We start from the raw sequence: 21,377 nt of genomic DNA on the forward strand, positions 1-21,377 counted from the left end.
CATTCTTGTGTTTTACTCACTTAACCACTTGTCTGTAGTGATGTGCCGAGAACGTTCTCATTTCTGAGAATTCCATTCCGAAGAAATTTCCGGAAAATTTCCAACTTTCTCGAGAACGTTCTTATTAGCATAAATAAGTTATGGACAATCTTAATTTTTTTTAATGGAATGACATATGTATTTACTTTTGTTAAGTTTATACCTTTTGCTTCAAATACCTTATTTGGGCAATTTTGTGTTGTTTTACGCCTGGTTTTTTATCAATTAGTATTATTTTTTATATTGCTATGAATGGTGCCAAGTATTTGCCTTTAAGCTTCCATGGTATTTGTCTTATCTCCTATACTAATCGATTAAACAAAAGAATTCGTCGCTTTTGCGACGAAAGGGTAAAACTCTCAGAGAACATTTCCGAGAACGTTTCCGATAGATTTCTCTGTTCTCGGGAAAATTTCGAGAACGGCAAATCGCTATTTGTGTATGATAAGAATCCTGGCCGAAGTTTCAGTCATCTTATTGCATTATGTTTTAGAATGATTTTTTCTTGCTCTAAAGAGCACAACAGGTTCACCCCACGATTTTTGACCACCACACACATATGAAAGGTTTAGTCAAATCTAATTCTAATTAAAGTCTATAGTTCGTTTTTTCTAGCATTAGAAATAAGGTAAACAATCTTGATGTGTCTTTTAATTGAAAAATACATTTTAAAAATAAGTTACGGCAAATATGTAACAAATATGAATCTAATACGATCATTTATATTCCTCTGCTTTTATAAGTAATAGTTACTGATTTTTAAAAAGAGTTTTTCAATTAAAAGACATGTCAAGATCGCTTACCTTCTTCCAAGTTCTTTCTAATGCTAAAAAAAACGAACTATAATTAACACACATTTTTCTGGATACGGCAGATAAATATTTCAACCGTATGAAACAGCGGTCGGCAACCTTTTAGTAGCCAAGGGCCACATAGCAGTTAACGAAGTGGACGCGGGCCGCACTTTGTTAATATTTATGACTTTATCAGACATTGTCATTTGTTAATATTACATACAAAATAGCCAGGGAGGCTCGCGGGCCGCAAGTGAGAGGTTCGCGGGCCGCATGCGGCCCGCGGGCCGCTGGTTGCCGACCGCTGATATGAAAGGTTAATAATTTATATGTTTATGAGATTTGGTAAAAATAACAATAACGTTATAAAAATATTATTGTATATTTGTCAACTGAAAATTAAACAATATCTTAAAATAATTTTGCTTAACAATATTTCGCGAAACGAAAACAGCTAACACTTAGGCCACGTTACATAGGCCAATCTTTAATATTTTATTGTTTTGAAAATAAACTATCCACATCGTGTTTCCGAATGAAACAAATTACGCTACTCAATGCACCTCTTAATTTCTAAAAAAAAACTGATATACATACGATTCTAGACAATTACTTTACAATGTACGGATTGATTTAAAAAACAGCCAAATTAAATTTTTAATCAATTATTCTAATAGCAGCAAACCAGTATAATATCCAAAATTTAATAATAAAGTTAGAAACTGCGTAACGTTTAAACCCTGTAAATATCATACCTATTAAATCTCCAATTCAAGTCTAATTCTTAAACCAATCCGCAATATTTAACAATAAAAATAGCAAAATATAAACTATAATAAAGTTTATAATAAAATATGCTAACTCATGTAGAATATTAAATATGTAATGATCGACATAACATTATGACTTAACCTAAGGATTATTGTTAACTTCTGTTAGTACCACGTTAAGGTATTGTTTGTTAAATAAATTAGAATTAAATAAAACCTGCCGTCTCGGTTTGTTTGAGCGATATTAAAGCTGGAAGCAAAACCGATACAAATTAATTCCAAATATTTACATTCTCATTCAATAAAAAGTTACAATAAAGTGTATTAAAGTACAAATATTTGAAGTATTTAAGAAATTTACTTGGACCTTGTTATATAGAAACGATTTTCAGTCAGAAAGAAGTAAGGTAAGTTTAATATTTATCTAACTACATTGCTTTAGATTTTAAACGTGCATTTTCTACAGAAAATGATGTTTCATGCTGCGATCGAGTTTTAGTTTAAAAATCGTATAAAGTTAAAAACACTTGGTTAATTAGGTAGTACCATTTGAATGCGAGAATCCAAAAATCGTCAGTTGTTATGAGGCAAATTTGAAATGACGAGAATACCATAGTCTAATAAAACATGGTCTTCTATTCCCAGAGTGACACAGGCCTACGTCACAATAACATGGCCGCTATATATAGCGCTATCGCATATTATCATATAGCGCTGTCGCATGATGACGTAGGCTTGTGTCACTTAGGTGACCTAGAAAAGACGGGAATGGAGTACCAGGCGGAGTATATTATTATACCATGGAGAATACGTTTGCCCAACGGCCTTTGTGGTCCCCATCCATTTTGTTGCAAACAATAATAAATACTCGAAAATTGTGTACACGTTTGGCTGGAATTTATAGTTGTTATACATATATCATTTTAAATGTTCCAAATTGTACTTAAACGAAAATTTGATCAAAACTTATGTAATAGAATACAAAAAACACACATGAACTAAAATTTGAAGTATCATCATCCATTTATTGGTTTCAGTACTAACTATAACAATGATATCGTAGTAATGCAACATTTAATTTTCCATTTACGTTTCTCGATGCTGTAACAACATTTAATAGTAGTTTGTGTTACAAGGGATCAATATGATATATTTCCGTCAAGGGCGTACATTGAATCCTGAGCGTAATGAGGGATTCAAGTGTTAACGCCCAAGACGAAATAATTTTGATACCGTGTGAAACATACTACTTTTCACATTTCACATCAACTATGAGGAAATTGTTATGTTCCAAAATATGTATTTATTTGACCACAAAAAAATTGTATGCAAGAAAGAAAAAATCGTGTCCTAGAACAGAAAAGTACAACTTTGATCCCTCCTAGCAGGGAAGAAAAGTGCCACTTTGATCCCTCCTAGCGGGGAAGAAAAAGCCCTTTTTCGAATAGGTGATGTAAAATAGAATTTGTCTGTTGACTTAAGAGCACACTGAATATTCTTTATTATATTTTGTACACATGTAGTGGAATAAGAAATTAGTAAAATTAACAAATGTGGTTACATATTAAATTATATGGATTTATTCCATCAATAAATTCCACCAGAGAAATAAATCAAATAAATAAATAAAAAAACAGTTTTTTTCTGCAGCCTGTTCATAAGACTTGTAAATATTTTACTTTTGCTCTTTTAGGTTAATCAATCCTATTTTAGGCGCCCTATAAATAATAATTAACTTGGGAAAACGTAATATACTGGTATCAATTACATTGCAGTGTCTTCGGGCGCCAATAAATAGATTAATTAACCTTTTATCTCACCAAAACTTTAAGAAATATACATTCAAAATGGTCACATTAGTAATTGAAAAATAGTTTCCAACTATTATAAATTTTACCTTGATTATAAAGTCGAAAATCACTTCAAATTTGTTTATAAGGGCCGTTAAAGGTTTTGGTAAGATAAGTTTGGAGCTAACTCTAACATCTGTTCACTTGGCGGAATCCTTGGACGAATGGTTGTTGGTCTCTTCAGTCTTATCCCCATCACCATAGAATTTTGGCTGAAACATAACAATCAATGTATAGCGAAAGTATTTTTTCTCGCCCTGCAGACTAATATCCACTGTGACAGTATCTTGGGCGCAAGACAGGCTACTCGTCGTTTAATAACTGCATTAATTAGAAAGGGAAGGGAGGTATCTCGTGTGCGAGATACTGTCGCGGCGCTTTAGTGCCTAGCCTATTGATTTAAATGTGTGTGGTTTAAAAAAAATGCGAACGTGTGGACATTATTGCACACACATTGACAATGTATGTGACGTTCCACGATAAATGTACCTCATGGCGGTTGGCGCTTACATCGCGTAGTATCGCTAAGTATTGGAGTGTCGTTAATAATAGCGTAAGCGCCAACCGCCATAAGATAACTTTACCCGTGGAACGTCACATATGTATTGTTTACGACAACATATGTGTCGCTTAACTTCAAACTCGGGTAAATCCATTCGACCCTCTCAGCAAATATCTACCCTATTACCTTTTCTTAATACCAAAATCGCATAATCTGACAGATGGATTTACCCGAGTTTGATGTTAAGCTACTAATATGGACCTTATTAAACGATATTTATATTTATTCGCAAGTTATCCGAGGAAAAGGTTTGACTTTCAACGTTGTAATCAGATTTTACTAAGCAGCCTATATTGATTGGCCTTAGGGGGGAAAAATCAGGTGCGGAAAATAGGAAATTAGCAACGAGTGGCGAATTTTAAAACACGACCGAAGGGAGTGTTTTAAATCGACACGAGTTGCGAATGACCTATTCGCACATGTATCGTACAACGTTTTACAGTACATATGGCCCTTTAAATTTTCGATGGAGTTACGTAATGTGCTTATTATAGCACCGGTGTCGTAATGTAGCACCATATACTTACTGTAAAAAAACTTATGGTATAAACTTCACCCAAATATTTATTTATTTATTTAACCTTTATTGCACAAAAGAAAACCTTACAGTACAAAGAGCGGACTTAATGCCATAAGGCATTCTCTACCAGTCAACCTTTAGGCAAAGCAGAGAGACTTTAATATTAATATTAGTGTTGAAAGACTTGTATCTCTTTCCTTAGAATGGAAAAACAAAAGAGATACAGAGCTGTATTTGTGAAAATAAGGCGAAGTGAATTTGCCAGTTGCCACTTGCCAGCATTAGATGCAAACTAGATATGTATGAAAGTATGTATGTACATATATGAACAAATAAATAAAGTAATAGCAAATTATAGGGATGAGGATGGATTATAAATGGAAGTAAACATGTTATGTATGATCGAGACTTGCAAGACGTTAATCAATCTAAAGTAAGGATGTTAAGTACGAAGAATTTCGTACATTGACTCACTATTTCTTATCCCTATCGCATGCGCATAATTATGTTGCTCTCCTTCCGATTAAGCTCTGGTTTCCTAGGATAGCGGTGCCGTAATATAGCCGTAATATACCGTCTTTGCGGACAACAATATAATTATGCACATGCGATAGAGAAAAATAGAATTGAAATGGCGGGTCAATTTACGAAATTATTTGTGCTTAGCACGCTAGCTTAACACGCTTCAATCAAGACTCAAAGAAAAAAAACAACTGATGAGTAGAAACAAAACAAAACCAACGAAATTATTTACAAGTAAAACGATAAAAAATCGAAAATAAAGCTCCTGAACATGTCTTGTTCTTCTATAAAGGAGCTTCTATATAACCGACAAAAACAAACACAAATAGGCCAATCAAATCAGATCCAAAAAAAGCGTTTTGAGGAATTAATTCCCAGCAAGCTAGAAATTAATTTAATACCTTCATTAGGTCTTAAATTCGTATAATCCGCGTTTGCTCCATCCCAGGAGGCCTTGGGGGCCTTGGGACATAAATTTTACCTTGGATTGATAAAACCACTCGATATAGAAGGGACCCACCATCAATTACAATGTCACTACCAGCAAGGTTGTTGTGGATCAGACACTGATGAAAAAAAAATCGGATTGTTACACGATTATAAAAAAAATCAAATTGGCGGCCATTTTTTACAACCTTTGACTACGAACTCATATTAATGTATCTTTCGGATCCTCAGATGTCAATTTTTATCATAATTAGAGCAAAAACTAAAAGCAAAAAACTGAAAAAGAGCATATTTTTTTCCCCAACTCCTGGAATGGAACAAACTCGGATTACGCTAATTTAGAACCAAATGAAGGTATTAAGACGATTTCCAGCTTGCTGAGAATTAATTCCTGGAAAAAATCTAATTTGATTGGCCTAAAAATAAACTCAAATCACCAAAGTGCCGAAGCATGAATGAGCTTCACTTACTCTATCTGAATTTGTACTATACTGTTGTGACTTTACTTCCAAATCCATTTTTGACACCGTTATAACTTGTAAATCCCTAGAAATAAACAATCAGTCATTGATATTCAAAATCGTCATAAATGAGATAATAAATAAAGAAGGGTTAATTTTACATATAAAGCTGAATATATCACACACACACACACATAGAGAAATACTACTTATATAGCAGTTATCATTCAAGATACACCTACCATAAAACAACTGATCCAGTATTAATGAATATTCTTATGCCCATGCCAATTGATTAATAACTTAAAGTAACATTGATTCAGTTAACAGTAACCAGACGTCGGTTTAGTTGACAAATCTTTTGTCTCTCTAAAATATTGACAGGTTTGCGATTTTCGCCAACGCAGCGGGAATATATTTCCCACTTGATTTTGAACTTTGTTTCAATGTGATAGGGTTCAATTTTGCATAATTTCTGACACCCATATGCCGTATAAAGGGTTATGGTCCGTCTAAGCTGACTTTGCACCGATTTTAATAGAACAAAGTGAGGCGGTGTCATTATAAACGTCAGTTTCATAGAAATTGGACATTAATGACATTGCCACCCTTTGGCATTGCCAATGCCATGCAGAGTTATCTTGGTCCGACTCTTAAGTGGTCTACACATTGGACGCGGACGTGCGAGCGGGACGTCGCTGTATACGTACATAGCGCTCTCGCTCTCATATATTTGTAAGAAAGGGATAAAACATGATTTAACTAAATCAGTCCCGTACTGTTTTATGAATAAGGAGGTAAGTATATAAAAAGTATGTGTGTACCTCATCATGTTTCTCCTCGGTGCGGTCGTCATCGTCGTCGCTGTCGTCGTCGGCCGACGAGTCGCCGCCCGAGCCGGCGTTGTCCGACGACGGTTTCACTGGAATGTTGAGCTCAGTATATACATGGACCATGTTACGCAGACGCCGTATTTTAAATTTTATAAATAAAGATTCGTGGGTACCACCATTATGGCGGTTATCACACTGGATGCGATGCGACAAAGATACATTGATGCATGAGTTAACTACTGTAGAGCATTTAATAACTGGAGTCGCCTTTAAGAGCTTACCCCTCTGCCGAAAAAATTGCACAATTGTGCAAACTTTTGTATGGACTGACATCGCTATTTGTACGTTACGTACAAATCATGTAGAAATAGCAATACATTTGACGTCTCCTCCCCCGCTAAAATCCAGTTACTAAATGCTCTAAGGTTAACTAAGACAAAATTGTGCTTCAAATTTGACAGCTACAATATCTTCGAATCTGACACTGATTATCAATATAAACATATGGCGTCGCAAAGCGCCATCTCCATCAGCTGCTAAACTGAAGAGATTTTTAGGGTTCCGTACCCAAAGGGTAAAAACGGGACCTTATTACTAAGACTCCGCCGTCCGTCTGTCCGTCCGTCTGTCTGTCACCAGGCTGTATCTCATGAACCGTGATAGCTAGACAGTTGAAATTTTCTGAGATGATGTATTTCTGTTGCCGCTATAACAACAAATACTAAAAACAAAATAAATATTTAAGTGGGGCTCCCATACAACAAACGTGATTTTTTTTGCCGTGTTTTAAGTAATGGTACGGAACCTTTCGTGCGCGAGTCCGACTCGCACTTGTTTTTATCATCTTGGCCGTCAAAAATGGAATAAATATCTCACCGGGCGTGTTGGTATTGGCGGGCTGGTTGGGCTGGTTGGGCCGCGCGCGCTCGCGGGTGAGCTCGTCGTAGCACTGCAGGCACACGCGCAGCGGCTTCTCGCTCTGCCCGCGCAGCACGTAGCGCTTCGACGAGCACGGCCCGCACACCACCGACCCGCACTTGCGACAATGGTGCTGAAATATTATAAAAATAAATATTCGATGATCGTATTACATTAATGAAATTATTTCCAGAAAAAATTGTTAGAAGTATAAAAGCGAAAGACGTCCACAAGCGCGCACGGTTACCTATACAGTAGCCCGAGATATGTATATAAACTCTGAATCATAATTAGATTCCAAAAAAAAGTAAGACAATGTTGCCACTTTTTACTAGCGCGTCTTGTATTTATGCAAAAATAAGTAAATAAAAATACTTTTTTAAATCGTAGGAGTAAAATTACCAATAAATAAATTATCTTAGCGTATTTATTTATAAAAAGGAATTTACTATTTTACAAACAAATTATTGCAGTGGCAACATTGTCTTGCTTTTTTTGGAATCTAGTAGGCGTGGCTTTCAAAGGATCCCGTTTTTACCATTTGGGTGCGGAGCCCTAATAACTGTCATAGGGACCATCATTCGACGCGACAGGTAACTTAATAAAGATGGGTGACTTACTCTCCTGTTGAGGACAGTGAACTGTGTCTTCTTGCAGTGCATGCAGATTGAGGCCTCGTTGTCGGGCACCCATACTGCGGCGTGCTCCGACGGCGGCTGCTTTCCGCCTGCGAACATATCGACGTTGAAAATGACGGACAAAATTACCCTTATACAAGTACAATTGTGTGACGTCACACAATACGTCTATTTTGTTCTTCATGCATAGGTAGTCACCTGCAATAATATATTACTCTTCGAAGGCCGCAAAAATATGTGACACGCTCTTATGGCTCTACAAATAAGATGGTGTCAGATATTTTTGCGGCCTTTGTTGTGTAATATATTATTGCAGGTGACTGTACCAGCACTTTTGCAGCTTGCTGCACCTAAAAACAAGTGACGGGTAGTTCTAGTGCAGTAAACATTGTAAAAAAGGTTGGTAATCTTATAGCCCTGTTATTGTATCCCATACCAGACGTGGCTCACTTCGCGATTTCGTCGCGTGCTAGAAGTACATGCGGCCCACAGCAATTATTGTGGTGTCTAGCAGTAGTAACTGCCACGCAACGTTACGGAACGGACGCCTGTATCTGTATCTCTCGTAATAGACGTGCTTTGTTAGAGAGTGAACCTTCTGTACCTTGTATTATTTATTCTGTGCCGATACCACTACTTTTTCATATATTTTTTTTCTTCACAACTTCGCGAACGTTCTGGTATTTTAGTGTCTGGGATGATTGCACAAAAGATCCCTATGGGTCGAAGTGTAACCGCAAGGGCCCCCGAAAACAATAAGATAAGACAGTGTCGGGATACAAAAAACCGGACAAGTGCGAGTCGGACTCGCTCGCCAAGGGGTCCGTACTTTTTATTAGTATTTGTTGTTATAGCGGCATCATCTGTGAAAATGTCAACTGTCTAGCTATCACGGTCCATGTGATACAGCCTGGTGACAGACAGACGGACGGACAGCGGAGTCTTAGTAATAAGGTCCCGTTTTTACCCTTTGCGTACGGAACCCTAAAAACAAGGTTTATTCAGTGGTTCCTTACTTTTCCTGATCAAGTCCTCTATGCATTTCTCTATGTGCGCCATCCACTCCTCCTTCTCGGTGGCCGTGGCTGCGTACACCGCGAACGACTTGGACGCCGTCCGGATAAGCCAGCCGTTGCGCTATTCTACACAAATATTCTATAAAAACAAGGTTTATTCAGTGGTTGCTTACTTTTCCTGAGCAAGTCCTCTATGCATTTCTCTATGTGCGCCATCCACTCCTCCTTCTCGGTGGCCGTGGCTGCGTACACCGCGAACGACTTGGACGCCGTCCGGATAAGCCAGCCGTTGCGCTATTCTACACAAATATTCTATAAAAACAAGGTTTATTCAGTGGTTGCTTACTTTTCCTGAGCAAGTTCTCTATGCATTTCTCTATGTGCGCCATCCACTCCTCCTTCTCGGTGGCCGTGGCTGCGTATACCGCGAACGACTTGGACGCCGTCCGGATAAGCCAGCCGTTGCGCTATTCTACACAAATATTCAAAAAAAAAAACAAAGTTTATTCAGTGGTTGCTTACTTTTCCTGAGCAAGTCCTCTATGCATTTCTCTATGTGCGCCATCCACTCCTCCTTCTCGGTGGCCGTGGCCGCGTACACCGCGAACGACTTGGACGCCGTGCGGATAAGCCACCCGTTGCGATATTCTACACAAATAAAACAATAAACAAAATAAATTATTTTTTGAAAAATTATATTTGACATTCTTTGTATATTCTCTTCTATTGAGGTGCACAATAATGAGAATTTGTATCCATACTAATATTACTAGTGGCTCTGTGAGCTGTAGACCTCGCGAGCATAGCTTATTGGGACCGTGCACGATGACAGCGCCACACAGCGGTTTGATCAATCAACAATACGAAATTTTTAATTTAATAAAAAAAAACGAAGTTTAAGTGAAAAAAAATACAAAAAGTTATGTCTTACTGGGGATCGAACCGAGACTTTCTGTGTGCAAACAAAATAAGCGAATGTTTGCAAAATGCGCCATGATAGTTCTTAGCTAACCTCACGAAATTCGGATACTCATTCTCGAGTAAAAACTAAATATCTAAATACCGGCTAAACCAGCAATACAATTTTTCTGCATTTTTTGCCATTTACTATGTAAACATGTCTCAAAAAGAATACACTCTTATGATACCGATACGACTATTTGTATAATCGCGAGCTATCACAACTTTTCCATTTTCAAAAACCGGCTCGACAAAAAAAAATTATCGGTTCATAGAATTCGGTTACAAAATTTCACGAGAATCGGTTAAGAATGGGGTTGGCAACTGTCAAAGGTTTGCCTAGATGGCGCCATCATAGCTTGCCCCTTTTTCTATGAGATTTGGCTTAAAGAGCTGGCATCCAGGGTATTAAAAAAACAAAAATTTGACACAATTCTAGGGATTGACGGGGCAAGCTATGATGGCGCCATCTGCTAAAAACTTCCACCGGCCAACCCCATTGCGACCTATAGAGGAGAACATCCGGACATACAAAACTAAATATCTTAATACCTCCAAAACCAGCGAAATAAATTTTCTGAATTTTTTGACATTTAATCTGTAAACATGTCTCAAAACGAATACACTCTTATAATACCAATACGACTATTTGTATAAGCGCGAGCTATCACAACTTTTCCATTTTGAAAAATTTTCAAAAACCGGCTCGACAAAAAAAAATTATCGGTTCATAGAATTCGGTTACAAAATTCCACGAGAATCGGTTAAGAATTGCGACCTGTAGAGGAGAACATCCGGACATACAAAACTAAATATCTTAATACCTCCAAAACCAGCGAAATAAATTTTCTGAATTTTTTGACATTTAATCTGTAAACATGTCTCAAAAAGAATACACTCTTATGATACCGATACGACTATTTGTATAAGCGCGAGCTATCACAACTTTTCCATTTTGAAAAATTTTCAAAAACCGGCTCGACAAAAAAAAAATATCGGTTCATAGAATTCGGTTACAAAATTTCACGAAAATCGGTTCAGAATTGCGACCTGTAGAGGAGAACATCCGGACATACGAAAGCAAAACGCCTGAGTCAAAACGTAGACCCCTTCGCTTCGCGTCGGTCAATAAAGGCGAAAGTGTGTCGGTCTGTCTGTCTGTTACCTCTTCACGCTTAAGCCGCTGAAACAATTTAGTAGAAATTTGGTATAGAGATAGTTTGAGTCCCGGGGAAGGACATAGGATAGTTTTTATGTCGGAAATCATCCCTTAAGACAGTGAAAAGGGGAGGGGGGTAGAATTGAGAGAGTTAATAAATTGCCTGATAATTGATGAAAGCAATTAAGCTTATCAAATTGAATGATTGCTATTACACTTTAGCTACTGTTACTGATTCCACGTAGACGAAAAGCGGGCAAAGCTAGTAGTAAATAAAAATAAAACGAATCTATAATTTCTAGTGTCCGACCGAAACATGTTTTTTTGCCGAAACCGAAACCGAATGTTCGGCTTTGGCTCTAGTTTCGGCCGAAACCGAAACTTTTGTAGACTTGTTAAAATCGTTGAAAAAATGTCATAAAACCGCTTTTACACTAATATTATGGGGCTGTCAACACCCAATGTCCTTGAAATTGATGTTACTTAAGCAGTCTTTTAAGAAAATTACTAGAGTTAGACCAAGATAATTCTGCAACGATTTTGATAACACACGCAGTACGCAGTGCAAGTGTTATTTTAAACGTCAAAACTTCTATGAAATTATGACGTATAAATAACATTTGCACTAGTTGCAGTGCGTAGGTAGAAAATTCTGCAATGATTTTGATAGCATAATGCTATCAAAATCATTGCAGAATTTTCTTGGTATAACTCTATTCATTCACCAGTCAAGTTAACATGTAACAGGGTCAACCAAATTTTATTTGCGAAATTTTTGCGAAATTTTTTCTTGAGAATATCGCAAGGCCGGGTACCGATCTTCACCTGGGCCTAAACGTCCGAAGTGCCCCAGTGAGGCGAACTTTCATGCGAAATCAAAGCCTTGCTTCAAGCTTCAGGATAAGTAGTTGAGCACAGACTCCAACCAATGTCCATTGTATTAAAAAGCGAGACCGCAGGCCGAGCATGGCGCAGCGAGGCCAAAGGCTAAGCTGAAATAGAGGATATGTGGAACACAAACCAATGGTAAATTGAGGTAAAAGTAAAAAGTGAGGTCGAGCATTCGTATGAAAAACTGTAATGGGGACACTTTTAAGGGTTTTTTCATCGTTTTAATCAATAGTCAACTGTTCAGCCTCGCAAAATATTAACTATTGAGAAAATCAACTTTGCGGCACTAGTTGAGCGTAGCCTTTAGCCTCGCTTAAAATTTGCCATTAGTGGTAGATAGGAAAATGACTGAATAAGTGAGTGAATAAGAGCGAAAAAGACATCGTTCGACTCGGGCCGAGCTGATACTCGACCAACGCCTGATGATTGAAATTAAAAACGCAAACTTATTTCCCTGTACTGAACAACAGAACATGCTGAATGCAGAATGAACTGTAGGGGGCCCCGAACCTTGCACTGCCTGGGGGCCCCGACATGCTTAATCCGGCCCTGCTTAAAATCACCATTAAACGGTTCTAATGTCTTTATTTTTGAGTGGAAGATGATGAGTTTTCATATTATTCTCTTGCCCAGGGCCCAGTAACATGCGACAGTGCTATCTCATTCACTCCGATACCATTAGACAGTGTGCGCGTTATAGGTATTGACATTAGGTATTGACAGCCTCTTAAGAATGCGTCGACCGTCCAGTGGCGCCCTCATTAGTGGAATTGTGTTTTATAATAAACCAATTAATTTCTGTACCTATACACGAATCAGTATATGTAGGCAAAAAGAATAGATAGTATAGAGGGGTCCTGTCATTGTAAATTTTGTAGTCACTGTAAATTTACTGCCATCTATCGACACACGACTAAAACTCAAAATGAAAACGTATAAAGTAATCAAAAAATTTATATATATGGATAAATGATTTTATTATTTTTATATCATTTTGATCCATGTTCATTCACTGATATCTATGTGTTAAAATTGTTAAATATGAAACGGTGTCGTCACGCCATCTAGCCGAGGATAGGCTAAAGGTGTGTGCGCCATCTATTCGAGAATGACTTTTGCTTGAATTCCGAGGCACGTTTTTTCCTTAGACTTTATTCGTCTTATACGAAGTTACATATGTCTTTGATGTAGGTATTAATATTGTTGTCCTACTTATTCCGCAACTTTTGGTCGTTGTCCGAAGTACCATTTCGTAAGTTTCGGCCCGGCCGAAAGGTTCGGCCGTTTTTTGGCCGAAACCGAAACTACAGCCGAAACATGATTTTTTGGCCGAAACTGGCCGAAACCGAACCTTCGGTCGGACACTAATAATTTCCTGTAAGGTGCAGGGTGAAAATTTCGACTGCGGCCTGCGGGTAATTTCGACTAATCGAAATATCTTCCATGTTTTACATTATTAACTAGAGTGCCATATATGTACAGATAGCGAAAATGATGTGTTGTGTGTGTTGTGCGTGAATCTAGTTAATAATGTATGAAAAATTATTACGATTACATGAAATTACCCTGCAGTCAAGTCCCTGCACCTTATTATTTATTTTTTTGGACCATACAGACACAGAAAAACAAAAGGACTCATATACTCGATAGTTAATCCTTCTACGCCATACCATATCCATAATAAAAGAAAAACGTCGTCGTCATCATAAAATATTGGAAATATCTCTACATGTTGTATGGTTGATACGGAAATACTCGGAATACTTAAAGAGTATCGATTTAAATGTCAGTCTGTGACGCATAATAATGTAAACAAATTATTACATATTTAGGATTTCCTATGGAATTGTAAATATAAAATAAGCTACGTTATTTTATCATATCAAATCCAAATACATTATCACTTCACTCCCCTTTTTTATAATGATGTTGACTTAACACATAAAGCATGTGCCAATGTAAATAACACCTTATTACACCTACATTAAGTTACATTTTTGGATGGTGTCAAGTGTAAGGTCAACAAGATAGTGTTAGTATTGATCTTGATATCGTTATTTGTTTATTTGGTCACGTTTCCACTAATACCTGTTCGGGATAAATACACATCCGTAAACTCGAACCCCCTTATTCATAAAACTTTACGGGCCTGATTTAGTTACATTATATTTTATTCCTTTCTTACGAATACATTTAAGGCAAAATGACAGATAAGGATAAACGATTATTAGCTAATTGAAGTTTAGCGCGTTTATGAATAAGGGGGTTAGTATTTTGATAGCAGCATATCAATTTTAGTAGAAATTATTAATAAGAATAAGAGAGTCTTGAGGTCTTATGGGCCCCACATTTAGAATAGCAGACCAGTGTAATTATGTGCTTATGATTACATTTTAAGGTGACATAAGCATCAGTTGGTTTCAGTGGTTTCTTGATAGAAGCCCTACAAGTGTTGTGGAATTTAGGTGCCAAATTAAGTTTGAATGTGATTCATCAACACAATTTGCAATCTACTCAGGGTGACCACTCTTTACTATAACCCAAATTCCCTGACTTTTCCCGGTTTTCCAGGCGTTTTTTCAAGTTTTTCCCTGACCATAATCTTAAATGTATTAAATATAAAATATGTAATTGGAATACATTTTTGAGTTTTTGCAGAATCTGAATTAGTCCAGTCATTATATCCAAAAAACCGACCCTACCCGTGAATAATCAGTTGTTGGATTTTTTTTCGTAGGTCCCTGGGAGGGACCTAGGGGGGGGGGGTCACTGGGAGTGTAAATTCAAAAAGTAGTGTTCAGGCTCCTGTGTATATTCGAAAAACGGTTTTTCTTGAATAACTCGGCCATTTTTGATTTTACAGTAAAACCGTGAGGACAAAAATTTTAGGAAATTTGATTCTCTACAAGTTTGGTCCTCACAATTTTTCTTCTAGGATCGATATTTTGGAAATTAAATTTGAAAAAAGAGACTAATTCAAAATATTTTCATCATCTACTAGATACGAGCGATAGAAATTGGGAATCTAGTGGTAAAGTGGTATTGACCACTCGATTTCAATTCTATTAGTAGAATTTAAACGCCTAGTAGTGGAGATATCATTTAACGAAATACACGAAATCGAGTGGTCGAATTTCAAAAATCGGCCCCCTGGACTTAAATTTTCTATCTTTTTGTGTAGCTCCTCCGTGTACAAAAAAAAATGATCCACGCGGCTCGTAATGCTCACTTTACGAGCCGCGTGGATCATTTTTTTTTCAATATTTATTTTGTCTATACCGCCGTGGTAGGATATAGCGTTACCTATTATTAACCTATTTAGCGGCAAACGTACGACCCCAATTTCATAGAAAACCGCAAATCGATGTACGGGGTTAGCCGTTTGGCACACGCATACTAGAGATCAAAATAAATTTTGTGACCCGCAGTTCCTAAAAAAAAAATCCATAGGAGGGGAGTGCTGAGTCATTGTTTTTTTTTATGAGAAAAAAAAAATTTTTAGAAACCAATCGTGTATGGTAGGGTTAAAGAGGTATTCCCCGTTGGATATATGGATATTACGTATCATTTTATGATTAATATGCACCGTATCTGCAGTACATTTCCATTAAGTCTCGTAGAATAGATACTGAAGTAGGACTGTATCACTTAGTATTATTGAAAAATTAAAAAAAAATACTAAATGAAATTATTTTCAAAATTGCTTTATTAGGGTTAGATATGAGGATATCACGTATCATTTGAGGTATATTGTACAAAAAAAAATCAGCCATATCGTATCTGGAGAAGCCCAAACTTGGTATGTTTTGAAAATTATTTTTGTTTTAATTAAAAAAAAAATGGCTGAAATGTAATGATGTGGTATAGTTTTAGAATCGCCTCAAAAAGCTTTTCTGAAAAAAAAAAAATTCCCTCCCATACAAAAAAAACAATACTCAGCACTCCCCTCCTACGGGAAATATTTTTAGGAACTGCGGGTCAAAAAATTTGTTTTGACCTCTAGTATGCGTGTGCCAAACGGCTAATCTGTACATCGTTTGGGGTTTTTAAAGTGAACAGGTTAGCACATTCACTGCCCCCGACGCAAATGTGCGTCCACCGTCATACAAGTTTGTTCCTAGGCCACGCCCTCTGGCAGTGAATGCGTTAGACTAATTATAGTAGATATATAATATTTGCAGATTATACATAGATTATAGATATATAATGAAGCGATGGTGGCCTAGCGGTAAGAGCGTGCGACTTTCAATCCGGAGGCCGCGGGTTCAAACCCCCGGCTCGTACCAATGAGTTTTTCGGAACTTATGTACCTACGAAATATCATTTGATATTTACCAGTTGCTTTTCGGTGAAGGAAAACATGATGAGGAAACCGGACTAATCCCATCAAGGCCTAGTTTCCCCTCTGGGTTGGAAGGTCAGATGGCAGTCGCTTTCGTAAAAACTAGTGCCTACGTCAAATCATGGGATTAGTACTCAAGCGGACCCCACGCCTATTACTTATTCTGTGCCCAGGCTCCCATGAGCCGTGGCAAAATGCCGGGATAACGCCAGGAAGAAGAAGATATAATGTTTGCAGATGGTAAAATTAATATATTTATTTTTATTTTATTATGTACATACAGAGACAATTTTTATTCCCTGACCTCCATTAAATTTCCCTGACAATTCCCTGACTTTTCCATGACTAGCGAAATTCCCTGACTTTTCCCGGTTTTCCCGGTTTTCCAGAAAGTGGCCACCCTGTCTACTGTTAAATATATTTTTTTTTATATGTAATAATCATCAAATATGTACCTACAATTATTTTTATATGTCGGAGAATGGCTGAAATGTGCCATCTATCGCCTTCAAGAGGCGTTTTGTCATGCAAACCTTGACAAATAGAGCAAACTAGGGTGTTACGTACACTTGAGTGGCGTTCGACGCAGTTCCGCCAAGACGTCATAGAGTGCGCTCTTAAAACAATTGAAGTCCAGAACAATTGAAGTTATGCTGTCAATCAATCTTCAGAAGAAGCACGATGAGAACGAACGGGAGAAGATGACGTCTGTGGCGGCTCCTGGGTCTAATCCACTGGTTTGCTTAAGATAAGAAACGTAACGCGTGCTGTGATTTGTAATGAGTCTTGTGCAGTAAAGATTGTGAGTTGAACATCGTATTTCATTGAAGGCCCTCGTCATCCACGATTGAAGGTTCTGATGTGCTGCCGATAGTATGATACGCCCACAATTCCCGACATCTGGATCAAGGTATCAATGAAATCAAATAAGAAAATCTATTAGTGGGAACACTAAACCTTTAGGGAATACTAAACGTTTAAGTAAAGAATAGGTGCGCAGATAATGTTCATAAAATCAGTTAAATATGGAAAACCATTTATTTTCGAGAACTCAATTCAAGATGTGTTTCAACTGAGGGGAATCTCTGTGGTGAGGTTCATTTAAAAGCTAGTTTGTATTGTATCTTTATGGTGATATTATTTTCACGCTGTTTGGATTATGGTGATATTATTTTCACGCTGTTGCATTTTAAGTCTCTTAATGAATTGTTCGAAATATATCTCTACCCCATTTCCGTTGAAATATGGCCTGATTGAATATCGTGATGCTACTGATGCTGAACTTGTTCATTCACAACAATGATCTATGTGCGTGTTATTGAAAGAGTTGAGTTGAGTTGCCTGTCAGTATCCAAAAGTTATGGAGGAACTTACTTTGGTCAGGTAGGCCGAGCAATGAGCTTAGATACCTCAGATTGTTGTATTCTGTCCGCAGATGTATGCAGTAATGCATACAATGTCAGGATGCCGTGGAGGTGCAGATGTTCTGCGCTCTACAGTCTCTTTTGGGAGAAGAAGATCTCATCTTCGCTCTAGTCTACCAGTGAAAATCATAAAGGGGGATGGATAACGTACGGAGGGACCCGTACAATGTCAGGTTGGCCGTGTCGGAGAATGGCTGAAATGTGCCATCTATCGCCTTCAAGAGGCGTTTTGTCATGCAAACCTTGACAAATAGAGCAAACTAGGGTGTTACGTACACTTGAGTGGCGTTCGACGCAGTTCCGCCAAGACGTCATAGAGTGCGCTCTTAAAACAATTGAAGTCCAGAACAATTGAAGTTATGCTGTCAATCAATCTTCAGAAGGAGCACGATGAGAACGAACGGGAGAAGATGACGTCTGTGGCGGCTCCTAGGTCTAATCCACTGGTTTGCTTAAGATAAGAAACGTAACGCGTGCTGTGATTTGTAATGAGTCTTGTGCAGTAAAGATTGTGAGTTGAACATCGTATTTCATTGAAGGCCCTCGTCATCCACGATTGAAGGTTCTGATGTGCTGCCGATAGTATGATACGCCCACAATTCCCGACATATATATATATTTCGGTCATCATATAATTATAAATATTTATTTTGGATATTTTTATTTGTGAAGACAGTGTTTACAATTATTATCACCACTTTGCTTGTAAGACTTAGTTGTCTCCTCTCCTATCCTATTGCCTAGTTGCAACTCTATAGTAATTGTTACAGAATATCGTCGGGTGACAAGCAAAAGTCACTAACTAACATCATTGAAATTATTGGACAATAAACCGTGTTACAAGTGTAATAAAGTGCATTGTTACTTTAATTTTTTGATAGTACTTAGTGAGTTTCGCTTGTCACCCGACTATATGATAGATATAAAAAAGGAAATATAGGACCAACTGTATTTAGTAACAATACAACCCAATTGAAAATATTTAGCACAAAATTTATGTAAATACAGTGGCATCAATGTGGCTCCAACATGATACCTAGGTACATTTATATTGATAAGAATAAAATATTACCTATGATTCATCACACTGATTCTGATTCATACTTCCTAACTTGTATTTAATATTTGTATTTGTATGCTCAGGAGTTACTATACTAATGATGAGGGTTCTGTATCATCACACAAATTATTAATAAGTAACATTACATTCAGTCAGTTCATTCATGACATTAGAATTAGATTTTTTTTCATTATTTATTATTATTTTTTAAAGTGTATTTAATTTGGTGTTTTGTATGTCTTGTTATTTAAGTATCTTATAAGATTTGCTTGTGTATATAGATAAGAAAATGTATATGTATGTAAATTAATTTCAAACACAATGAAAATTGTTTATGAATAAACTATGACTATGACTATAGTCCATCATAAATCTCACTAATGTTTATTATTATTTTATTTGTTATTGTCCCGTATTTGCTGTGTTACTTTAATTTTTTTATGTTTTACTGCTATAGACAACAAAATATAAAAAAATGCAATCAGCTGACATATTGAAAAACAGACAGCGGACACTTAATAACTGGGTTTAATTCAACTAACACTTTAGGAAAGAAACCCTAAAAATGGTTTTAAATAAGGACATAACCAGGTAAGAAAAGCATTTAAGGTAATTAACTATTATCAATGTCATTTGTTGTTAGTTTGGACAAAACTAACCTTTCAAACTGCACGAGGCCATGCGCTTAGCGGGGAACAGAACCCTATGGAGGAACTTGGTCTTCAACAGAAGGATATGATGTCACGATCCTCAGTATTGAGGGACCGACTGAAGAAGGAACCTACAAATCCCTTGTCCTGTATGTGTACCACACAATTTGAACCGTAATTAACTATTTCAAGGATATTAATTCAGTTGCAAATTTTTGACAATGCATATGAAGGGTTAAGTCTTTTGTAAACTATAAATTTTTTAGCATAAGGTTGCTAAATAGCTCATTTATATACAAAACATAGCTGGGGAATAGGAAAGGGGGGCCAGTTTTGGGGCATTGACATTATAGGACAATACTTAATTCGCAAACACTTACGTCCATCATCCTTCAAAGCCTCCAGTTTCACTTCTTCTAGTGGAATGACATGTTGCTTGTTACATTTCTTTTTGTTTATAACAATGTTTCCGTAGACCAGGATGTCATTAAAGAGGAAGAACTGACGAGCTTTCGGTTTCTTCCTGCACATTTTGGTTAAGACACCCTCGCCCACAAGAACTCTGCCTTGTTCTGCCAACGGCTGAAAAACGTGAAATTGAAAATTGTTTCAGCCATGGTAATAGTTCCATTACAAGAAATATAGTCTGTACTCTGTACTTGTTATGGCTCAAATAACGCTATAATGAAAAGTCCTGAAGCCAAATTTGCCGTTTGTGCCGAGACTTATCTTACTAAGTTAGTAGGCTGATAACGAGAGTAGGTAGCATTTGCAAACTTCGAAAGTTTTTCAGAGTTTTCAAGCCGATCTCAATACTTCGAACTGCCTTACCTGACCCGAACTGCCGAAGCAGTTCTCCACCATAGCAATTCTTCTTGCATTTGCTTCACTATTTACTGAAAAAACAAGAGCAATCTAAGTACAGTAATTTGCGGTACAAAATCAAAGTTTGACGTCAAACTAAGGGGGCATACAATGACAGTAATGAACTTGGAATAACAACCAAAAGTTAATGGTTGGGACTTTTTTATAACGATAACAAGTTGGTATTATTTTGATTTTTAAATTAAATTACGTACCCAAACGATCCACCATTATTAAATTTTTATTTTGAGTTTCAGATTCCGTCAAGAATATGTGTCATTCATTCAAGCAAAATGTTTACAATGTTTCCATATCAATAAAATATAATTAAGTCATAAATTTTGTTTTAGTTTCATACAATAAAATTTAACGCACATAGCTTTTTATTTTGTTTCTTTATTAATGATTAATATTTTATTGTTAAAAATATCTGTAGTTTTTGATTCATCATTTTCTACAGCACTACGATTTACCGATTTTTTATTGTAAGACCTTTTGTACACTCGCAGCACTCGCTTGAGGCAAGATTAGCCGATAACACAGACTGCCGATAAGGGATATGCTTGCTCTTTCTCTCTTAATAGCTCAAGTCGTAAGTGTGAAAGAGTATTGGCTACTGGCTGAGCTACTGAGGCCTCGTCTCGTGCCAACTTAAGA

At 36.9% G+C, this 21,377-nt stretch overlaps 1 protein-coding gene across 2 annotated transcripts; it reads right to left on the bottom strand.

Moving 5' to 3' along the window:
* Positions 1 to 2,412: 2,412 nt before the first annotated feature.
* LOC134798262 (pleckstrin homology domain-containing family F member 2) lies at positions 2,413 to 21,019 on the bottom strand. 2 transcript variants are annotated; one of them, XM_063770653.1, is made up of 9 exons: positions 20,936 to 21,019; positions 20,688 to 20,752; positions 20,237 to 20,438; positions 9,893 to 10,018; positions 8,337 to 8,443; positions 7,675 to 7,849; positions 6,790 to 6,887; positions 5,975 to 6,050; positions 2,413 to 3,665 (listed from the first exon to the last, which is right to left on the bottom strand). In XM_063770653.1, the coding sequence occupies exons 1-8, from the start codon at positions 20,949 to 20,951 to the stop codon at positions 5,991 to 5,993; spliced, it is 849 nt and encodes a 282-aa protein (XP_063626723.1). In that variant the 5' UTR covers positions 20,952 to 21,019; the 3' UTR covers positions 2,413 to 3,665; positions 5,975 to 5,990. The 2 variants fall into 2 exon arrangements, with proteins under 2 accessions (XP_063626723.1, XP_063626722.1); XM_063770652.1 differs by lacking the exon at positions 5,975 to 6,050.
* Between the last annotated feature and the right edge of the window lie 358 nt (positions 21,020 to 21,377).

This window comes from Cydia splendana, chromosome 16 (genome assembly GCF_910591565.1).
Source record: "Cydia splendana chromosome 16, ilCydSple1.2, whole genome shotgun sequence".
NCBI classification, from domain to species: Eukaryota; Metazoa; Arthropoda; class Insecta; order Lepidoptera; family Tortricidae; genus Cydia; species Cydia splendana.

Coding starts and splice junctions, on each gene's coding strand:
- LOC134798262 (XM_063770652.1), bottom strand. Junction 8,444..9,892: donor AGAGGACTTGCTCAGGAAAA/GTAAGCAACCAC, acceptor ATATGTTCGCAG/GCGGAAAGCAGCCGCCGTCG. Junction 7,850..8,336: donor TCACTGTCCTCAACAGGAGA/GTAAGTCACCCA, acceptor ATAATATTTCAG/CACCATTGTCGCAAGTGCGG.